This window comes from Lolium rigidum, chromosome 6, assembly GCF_022539505.1.
Source record: "Lolium rigidum isolate FL_2022 chromosome 6, APGP_CSIRO_Lrig_0.1, whole genome shotgun sequence".
NCBI classification, from domain to species: domain Eukaryota; kingdom Viridiplantae; phylum Streptophyta; class Magnoliopsida; order Poales; family Poaceae; genus Lolium; species Lolium rigidum.
Window position 1 is genome coordinate 173387188 of NC_061513.1, and position 10252 is coordinate 173397439.

At 46.0% G+C, this 10252-nt stretch overlaps 1 protein-coding gene across 1 annotated transcript; it reads left to right on the top strand.

The window, feature by feature from the left end:
* The first annotated feature begins 8399 nt into the window (after positions 1 to 8399).
* LOC124666642 (amino acid transporter AVT1I-like) lies at positions 8400 to 9888 on the top strand. Its single transcript, XM_047203981.1, has one exon. It carries the CDS (start codon positions 8430 to 8432, stop codon positions 9735 to 9737), a length of 1308 nt encoding a protein of 435 aa, XP_047059937.1. The 5' UTR covers positions 8400 to 8429; the 3' UTR covers positions 9738 to 9888.
* Positions 9889 to 10252: the final 364 nt, after the last annotated feature.

The following is a 10252-nucleotide window of genomic DNA, read 5'->3' on the forward strand; positions in this document are numbered from 1 at the left end:
ACCTCATGGAAGGCGTCCTCCTCCTCCAAACCGCCACAATAAAAATGAGGATCCACCTCGACAACCTCACAACCATAATGAGGATGAAGATGATGCAAGACCTATACCTCGACGCAATGACCGTAATGAGGAAGAAATCTTTGGGAAGCTCAAGTTCACCATGCCCAAGTTCCAAGGAGAGGAAGACCCCGATGCATACTTGTCTTGGGTCCTCAAGGTTGACAAGATATTCCGCATCCACAACTTCTCCGAAGCAAAGAAAGTTGCTATGGCATCTCTTGAGTTTGAAGGATATGCAAATGTTTGGTGGGAAGAAGTGAACAAAAAGCGTGACAAGGAAGACTTAGAGCCCATTGACACATGGGAAGAGATGCAAGAAGTCATGCACAAACGCTTTGTGCCCACCCACCACAAACGTGACCTCTTCAACAAACTTACTCAACTCATGCAAAGCTTCAAGTCCGTTGAGGAGTACTACAAGGAGATGCACATGACCATGATGAGTGCCAATGTGGATGAGCGAGAAGAGCAAACTATGGCAAGATTCTTGAATGGGTTGAACATTCCCGTCAAGAGGATAGTGGAGTTCTTGCCTTACACCAACATGGTTGAGTTACTTCATCAAGCTACAAGGGCCGAGCGCCAAGTGCGAGAAGACTTAGCAAGTGCCAAGACCAAGACCTTCTTTGCCGCAAGAAATGCAACAACTACATCTTCAAGCCTCAAGAATACAAGTGCTAGTGCATCCAAGGATCCTCCCAAGCAAACAAGAAGTGCAATCAAGACTACAAGCTTCAAGCCGGAGCAATCAACTATGTCATCCAAGGCTTCCACCGGATCTAGTAACATCACTTGTTTCAAGTGTGGTGCTCAAGGACATAAATCCTTTGAATGCAAGAACACAAGAGTTATGATAACTCGAGATGATGGAGATGTGGAGTACTTGAGTGAAGGTGAATATGAAGCCTTGGTACAAGCCGCAACCACTCATGAAGATGATGACTTGGAAGACCAAGAGCAAGTCCTATGTGTGCATGATGCAAGCCCATCACTTGTGGTGACCAAAGTGTTGACAACCCATGTCCTCCCCAATGAAGATCAAAGATGCAATATCTTCCAAACAAGAGCCGGAATCAATGGCAAGTCAATAAAGGTTATCATCGATGGAGGGAGTTGCCACAATCTTGCAAGCACCGAACTATGCTCCAAGCTCAACCTCACACTCCGGAAACACCCCCACCCTTACCATGTGCAATGGCTAAGTGACAATGGAAATGTCAAGATACAATACACTGTCTCCATATCCTTCAAGATTGGCGCCTATGAAGACACCGTTGATTGTGATGTAGTGCCCATGACGGTGTGCCACATGCTACTTGGTCGCCCTTGGCAATATGACAAAAGAGCAAACCATGATGGCTACACAAATGCCTATAGCTTCAAGGTTGGCGGCAAGACATTCATCCTACGCCCAATGACTCCTAGCCAAGTAATTGCGGACAATGCAAAGGCTTTAGCGAGGGCTAAGGAAGCTACTATCACTAGTGAGATGAGCGGTGAGAGAGTGACCCACCAAAAAGAAAGTGAGCGCCACAAGCCATATGTGAGTGAGATGAAGAGTGTCCTCATAGCTACCAAAAATGAGATGAGAGAAGTGCATCACAACCCATCCAACAAATTGCACTATGTGCTCATTTGCAAGGGGCCATCTTCGGAGACTAACGACTTAACAACACTTCCTTCGTCTTTGTTGTCTCTTTTGAAGGAGTTCCAAGATGTCTTCCCCGACGAGCTTCCTCATGGACTCCCACCGCTTAGAGGAATTGAGCACCACATCGACCTCATACCCGGCGCCCCTCTACCAAACCGCGCCGCCTACCGCACCAACCCCGAAGACACAAAGGAGATTCAACGCCAAATACAAGACCTCCTCTAAAAAGGGTATGTACGTGAAAGCTTAAGCCCTTGTGCGGTTCCCGTGATTCTCGTTCCTAAACCGGATGAGTCGCAACGAATGTGTATGGATTGTCGCCCCATCAATGCCATTACCGTTCGATATCGCCATCCCATTCCGCGTTTAGATGACATGCTTGATGAATTGTGTGGTGCCACGATTTTCTCTAAGATTGATTTGCGTAGTGGCTACCACCAAATCCGCATGGCAATTTGCGATGAATGGAAGACGGCATTCAAGACCAAACTTGGTCTATATGAATGGCTTGTCATGCCATTTGGTCTTTCCAATGCTCCATCCACTTTCATGCGTCTCATGAATCACATCTTGCGACCTCTCATTGGCAAGAGTGTGGTTGTCTATTTCGATGATATTCTCATTTATAGCAAAATCTCGAGGACCATGTGCAACATGTGAGAGAAGTCTTATGCATCTTGCGTCATGAGAAGCTTTATGCAAACCTCCCCAAGTGCACCTTTGCTCAAAACAATTTGGTTTTTCTTGGATTTGTGGTTTCCGCCAATGGCATTGAAGTTGATTCTTCCAAGGTTGAGGCCATCCACAATTGGCCTACTCCTACAAATGTTGGTCAAGTCCGAAGTTTTCATGGACTTGCCGGTTTCTACCGCCGCTTTGTGAAAGATTTTAGCACCATTGCTTGCCCTTTGAATGAACTTACCAAGAAGAATGTCCTGTTTGTGTGGGGCAAGGCCCAACAAAATGCTTTTGATGAGTTGAAAAAGAGACTTACCGAGGCTCCACTACTTGTTCTTCCCGACTTTTCCAAAACTTTTGAGATTGAATGTGATGCGAGTGGACTCGGTATTGGTGGTGTTCTTATGCAAAATGGAAAACCCGTGGAATACTATAGTGAGAAGTTGGATGGCACACGCCTCAACTATCCTATATATGACAAGGAACTTTATGCTTTGGTTCGTGTTCTTGAAGTTTGGCAACATTATCTTTGGCCAAAAGATTTTATCATTCACTCCGACCATGAGTCTTTGAAGTATTTGAAAAGTCAACACAACTTGAACAAAAGACATGCAAAATGGGTTGAGTTCATTGAGTCCTTTCCATATGTAATCAAATACAAGAAGGGCAAGGACAATGTAGTTGCGGATGCTCTTTCCCGCAAGCTCACCCTCTTACTCACTCGTTTGGATGTCCATGTTTTGGGTCTTGATGAAATCAAATATTTATATGCTTCCGATACTTTCTTTGGCCCAATCTTTGCAAAGTGTTCTAGTGATAAGGGCATCGATGATTTCTATTTGCACCAAGGATTCTTGTTCAAGGGCAACAAACTTTGCATTCCCATGTCTTCGCTTCGCCTTTTGCTCTTACAAGAGTCGCATGGTGGTGGTCTTATGGGACACTTCGGAAGAGAGAAGACATATTCCATGCTCTCAACTCACTACTATTGGCCAAGAATGTACCGCGACGTGGAACGCCTTTGCCGCCGGTGTACAACATGCTTACAAGCTAAGTCCACTTCCAACCCCTATGGCCTTTATACACCGTTGCCTATTCATTATGCTCCTTGGTCCGACATAAGTATGGATTTTGTGCTAGGATTGCCTAGAACCAAATATGGTCATGATTCAATTTTTGTAGTGGTTGATCGATTCTCTAAGATGGCTCATTTCATACCATGCTCTCGAACGGATGATGCTTCACATATTGCCTCCTTGTTTTTTAGGGAAATTTTGAGACTCCACGGTGTACCAAGAAGCATTGTGTCGGATCGAGATGTCAAATTCATGAGTTACCTTTGGAAGACACTAATGGCCAAGTTCAACGTCAAGCTTTTGTTCTCGTCATCCTCACACCCACAAACCGATGGGCAAACCGAAGTGGTGAACCGAAGCCTATCCACACTACTATGAGTGCTTGTCAAGAAGAATTTGAAGTCATGGGAAGATTGCATCCCGCATGCGGAGTTTGCCTACAACCGGGCCAAGCATTCTACAACTATGAGAAGTCCCTTCATGGTCGTCTACGGGTTTGAACCACCTACGGCGATTGACCTCCTTCCTCTTCCGCTACATGAGCAAGTAATCATGAACATCGACAAGCGCGCCCAATACATGAAGAAGCTACATGAAGATACAAGGGCAACAATCGAGCAACAAGTTCTTCGCCAAGCCACTAGACTCAACATGACGAAAAAGCCACGGATCTTCAATGAAGGAGACCTAGTATGGATACACCTCCGCAAGGACCGCTTCCCTCAAGAAAGAAACTCCAAGCTCAAGCCCCGAGGCGATGGTCCCTTCAAGGTCCTCAAGCGCATCAACGACAACGCCTACGTCATCGACATACCAACATCCAAGTACTTGGTGAGCAACACATTCAATGTGTCCGACCTCTCCCCATATCATGGCGATGAGGAGATCATAGAGTCGAGGACGACTCTTTCCCAAGGGGGGGAGATGATACGGGGTGGCCTTTGGACACCGCCTCCTCAAGACCGACAAGCCCTCCTCGTGGCCCAATGACACGAGCTCGAGCCAAAGCCCTACAGCAAGAGGTGAATTCGCTCCTTTCCACGTATGCATTTGATACCCCCTTGGATGGCATGCTACTTCATGCAAATACCCTATGTTCAATCAGGTACATCGACCAAGACGCAAGCCATGGAGACCAAGCCATTGGAGAGAGAGCTGGAAATGAAGAAGATGGAGCTACAGCGCCCCAGCCGGAACTTCCGCCCCCCAGGACCGGAACTTCCGGCCAGATGCCTCCCAGATGCTTCCAAGATGCCCTCCAGCGCCCAGGAAAAAGCATCAGGCCGGAACTTCCGCCCCTAGGGACCGGAACTTCCGCCCCACCGGAACTTCCGCCCAAGTTCCGCCCAAGTTCCGAAATTGCGCGAAAACAACACTGTATGTTACTGCGAGGAAATGGACGACTTTCGGAACTTGGCCGGAACTTGACCGGAACTTCCGGCCCGACCGGAACTTCCGGCCCCCAGGACCGGAACTTCCGCCCAGATGCCACCAAGATGCTGCCTGAAGAGAATCCAGCCGGAACTTCCCCCCAGGACGACCGGAACTTCCGCCCCCCAGGACCGGAACTTCCGGCCAGATGCCTCCCAGATGCTTCCAAGATGCCCTCCAGCGCCCAGGAAAAAGCATCAGGCCCGAACTTCCGCCCCTAGGGACCGGAACTTCCGCCCAGATGCCACCAAGATGCTGCCTGAAGAGAATCCAGCCGGAACTTCCGCCCAGGACGACCGGAACTTCCGGCCGACCGGAACTTCCGCCCGTACGCGTTTCAGCACCAAAACTGTCCGGCTCAGCTTGTAACCTACCCCTTCGCCCCACCAACTATAAATAGCCTTGTTGGCTCAGATCTGAGATTCAGACTTGATGTAAGAGAAACCTTGAGCTTTTGCTCCTCCCTTAGGGAAACCCTTCTAGATCCACCCATCTACGAAGTTATCTACTCTTCTAGGTAGTTGATCTCTTCCATTCTAGGAATTCTAGTGTTTTGGATCTTTTGCTTTTGCAATTCTATTTATTTGCACTCTTTTCCTCTTTGGAACTCTATCAATTGCTATTGCCAATCTTTTGTGAGGGATTCTACTCCTTGTGGGTCTTTTTCTTGCAATTCCATTGGGTTGGTGTATCGGGCCAACGAAGAACAACCGGTTGTGTGTGTGCGTTGCGTTTGTATCTTCGATCCACCCCGCCATCCACCTACGTTCTTCGTGTTCATCCACCTCCCCCATGAATCTCATCCAAATCCGTGAAGGTCGGGCACACCCTTGGGCTTAGCCCTCATCAGGGTACCTGAGTGATCAACGGTAAATGTATTAAATTATCAACCCCCAAAGTTAATTTTATTTGAAACTTTTTGACAGATTTTTTTAGGTCACATGTTATTAGCCGATATTTCCTTTTCTAACAATTTTTCGACGAAATTTGCTATTTATGGTAAATGTTGCATGTATTCCCTACGAGACAAAAAGAATGATGTCAGCGAGAATCTTTTTTAATTCTAAAATTTAAAATGTTTCATCTCCCAAATGACAACTTCAATTTAAGATACGTTTTCACTAATGAACCCGTTTCAACGAGATCTTCAAAACCAACACCCATGTTAATATGTTTCGATAACTTTTTTCGGCCTAAAAGTTATTAACCCTGAAATACGTCATTTATCAACCGTAAATTTAAAAACTTACCATCCCAAAAAAACTTTCATTTCGAATATTTTATCGACTATTTTTTTTAGTTTACAAGCTATCAACCCGGTGCCTCGTTATTTATCAACGGTACATACAAATAACTACCAACTCTAAAAATCTAATTTCACTTAAAAATATTTTGACGAATATTTTTTAGTTTACAAGCTATCAATCCGGTGTTCCTTTATTTATCAACGATAAATATAAATAACTATCAACCCTAAAAAGCTATTTTCTTTTAGAATATTTTAGCGACTCTTGTTAGTTTTAGAAGCTATCAACCAGCTACCCCGTTATTTATCAACGGTAAAAATAAATACCTAGCAACCTTAAAAAGCTAATTTCATTAGAATATTTTAGGAACTCTTTTCAAGTTTACAAGCTATCAACTCGGTGCCCCATTATTTATCAACGGTAATTATAAATAACTATCAATCATAAAAAGTTAATTTCACTTAGAATATTTTAGCGACCATTTTTTTTAGTTTACAAGCTATCAACCCGGCGTCCCGTTATTTATCAATGGTAAATATAAATAACTATCAACCATAAAAAGTATTTCATTAGAATATTTTAGCGAATCTTTTTTAGTTTACAAGCTATCAACCGGGTGCCTCGATATTTATCAACGGTAAAAAAATATCAACCCTAAAATTTTAATTTCATTTATATTATTTTAGCGACTCTTTTTTGTTTACAAGTTATCAACCCGGTGCCCCGTTATTTATCAACGGTAAATTTAAATACCTAGCAACCCTAAAAAGTAAATTTAATTTAGAATATTTTAGCAACTTTTGTTAGCTTACAATTTAAAACAGTACTTAATTTGAGTAGCAAGTGGTAATTCTTCGAGTTGCAAGTGAATCCCCCACCCGTTATTTCATCCCTAAAAACCACTAGCCCAAAAAAGGGAATTATAAAAATTAATCCAAAAAAAACTTGAATTACCGTACGAAATAACAACAAAAATGGAATTACAAAAAAGAGAATTATCAAAAGGGAATTGTTAAAAGTGAGGATGAAATAATAAAAATGCATCGAAAGAAACATTAATTAGGGTACCAAATAACCAACTAAAAGGGAATTGCAAATAAAGAGAATTGAGAGCCGGTGAATGGTTCATCTTCGATTGGCATGGTCCTTTGGATGTAAGAGATCTCGTTTGCTGGCCGGGCCCTTCCATGAGTTTAGATCTCTATGTATGAATCTCTTATGAAATCCCATACTTTTTCTCATTTCAGAACGATCAGCATACTGTGTGACTTCTGCGTGACAGTTCTTGCATTTCGTTTGTTGCTTTGCATGAACATTTAGATATTGGAAAGCGAACTACCTTAATTAGGAATTTCATAGATAGAGAAGGACGGGCAAAAAGAGAGAGACTGACTCCGGATCAATGCTGATTGACGACTGAATAAATAGCCGGAAGCAACAACTGCACGAGAGAGAAAGAGCGGATCCAACTAAGGAAATGCAGTACCTGTTCTGTCGGAGCTAATCATGCAAAGCTAGCGTAGAAAAAAAAAGAGCTAGATGCTCTGTGCATGCATGCATCAACTTGTGAGAGCATATCTCGTGCTGAAAAGTTGGCTCAATAAATGCAAACCCATGAGATGCTCAACGCTCTTGACTATATGCAACTTGCAAGTAAGAACATTAATTGTTAGTGTGAACACACAGCTGCATGTGAATGTAATTAAACACTATGTGACAAAAAAAGAAATTAATTTCGCGCGCGCGAGCACTGCCGCGCAAGAAAATAGACCACGCGAGCGGTCGAACGCGGAGGAGGGAATTCGAGTTCAGAGGTATCTACAAGGTCAGCTGACCCCAACAAAAAACCAGCAAATCCTTCACTAAATTAGAGATAAAGACTGCTCACTAAATTTGTTTGCATGCACTTGAAGATCGACTTCACTCGCCACGCCTTTCATATTTTTTTCCCCTTTCCTCCCGTTCTTTTACAGCGTGTTTCTGTCACATATTCTCGTTGGGAAAACACGCTATGAGTGGAGTAAAAGTTAAAAGCTCTTTACGCGTGGTGCTTCTGTTTCACGTGTTACACTTGTCCATACAACCTTACGAGCGCCAATAATTGAACGAGCGACAGTGGAGGTCATCGTTGGCAACTTGGCGACCAGCATGACCAGGACAGAACTAGCTATATATGCAGCCGGCACTCAGGCTGGCCGGGTTGCAACCGTCAATCGTCAGCTTGCCTGACATCAATCTAAGCTATCCCATCGGGAAGGTCGGCTGCTTCATCTAGGCGATCAAAGCATGGAAGATCATAAGACGAGCCTCGGCGCCGCGACGGCGAGCCCCCTACGCGAGCCTCTTCTCCCGCCGGGGAAACGGGTCGATTGCACCGTCGACGATGATCTCGAGGCGCACCTCCCTCCTTACCGCGCCGCCGGCGCTTCTTTCTCCAAGACGTGCCTTAACCTCACCAACGCCGTCTCAGGCATCGGGGTACTGTCCATGCCGTACGCGGTGTCGCAGGGCGGGTGGCTCAGCCTGGTGCTCTTCGCCGTCGTCGGCGCCGTCTGCTACTACACCGGCACCCTCATCGAGCGCTGCATGCGCGCCGACACCTCCATCGCCACCTACCCCGACGTGGGCCGGCTCGCCTTCGGGGCCGCGGGCCAGAGAACCGTCGCCGCCTTCATGTACGTGGAGCTCTACCTCGTCGCCATCAGCTTCCTGGTCCTCGAGGGCGACAACCTCGACAAGCTCTTCCCCGGCACCAGCGTCGAGCTCTTCGGTTGCTACCGGCTGCACGGGAAGCAGCTCTTCATAGTCCTCGCGGGCGCCGTCATACTGCCCACGACCTGGCTCAGGAACCTCAGCATGCTCGCCTACGTGTCCGCGCTCGGGCTCGTCGCGTCGGCGGCCTTGACGGCGTCGTTGGTCTGGGCCGGCGTCTCCGAACCCGCCTTCCGCGGTAGGAACGGCAACGTCCTCAACCTCGCCGGCCTGCCAACCTCCCTCGGCCTCTACTTCGTCTGCTTCACCGGCCACGCCGTCTTCCCGACGATATACTCGTCCATGAAGAACACCAGGCGTTTCTCCCAAGTTCTGCTCTTCTCCTCGGTGCTCTGCAGCCTGAACTACGGAGTCACGGCAGTGCTGGGCTACCTGATATACGGAGACGACGTTCAGTCGCAGGTGACGCTGAACCTGCCGTCGGGGAGGCTGTATACCAAGATCGCCATCGCCATGACCCTGATAAACCCACTAGCGAAGTACGCGCTGCTCGTCGCGCCAATCACGTCGGCGATCGAGGAGAGGTTCTCGCTTGCGGGCAGTGGGCCGGCGAGGGTGGCCATCGGCACCACCGTTCTAGTGAGCACGGTGGCGATGGCGTCCGTGCTGCCCTTCTTCGGGTACCTCATGTCCTTCATCGGCTCCTTCCTCAGCGTCATGGCCACGGTCATGTTCCCCTGCCTCTGCTACCTCAAGATCTACAAGGCCCAAGGCATACGCCGTGCCGAGGTCGCGGCGATCGTCGGCATCCTGCTGCTCGGGGCATTTGTTGCCGTCACTGGCACCTACACTTCTTTGTTGGACATTATAGGCACTTTCTAAGCTAGATCAAGTTTTCTGTAGAGAATGTAATACTATAGAAACAAGCAGAGTGATCTGAACGTACTCTAAGCTAGTATAATTCAGGTGAAGGTCACGCCAAATTTTGAGAACACGTTGGCTAGCGAAAACAAATTGAATCTTGTTTTACGTATTGAGACAGTCTACAACTCGGCATCTAGATCCCTTGTTGCGACGTGGCAGTATGAGCTTCCCTACAATCAGTTAGAGAAGTATATTTCTCATTTTAGGAGCTAAAACGGCACATAACTGAAACCTCATACTCCCTCCATTTCAAAATATAAGGCATCTAAATATTACTCAAAAGTTAATATCTTTTTTAGTTTAACCAAACTTATACATGAAAATTATGAACAATTACAATACCAAATTAATATCAATAGATTCATCATAAAGTATATTTTATAATGTGTCCATTCAATTTTGTAGATGTAGACTTTTTTTCTAAATGTTTTGTCAAAATAAGTAAGATTTGATTTTTCTCTAATCTTTAGCCA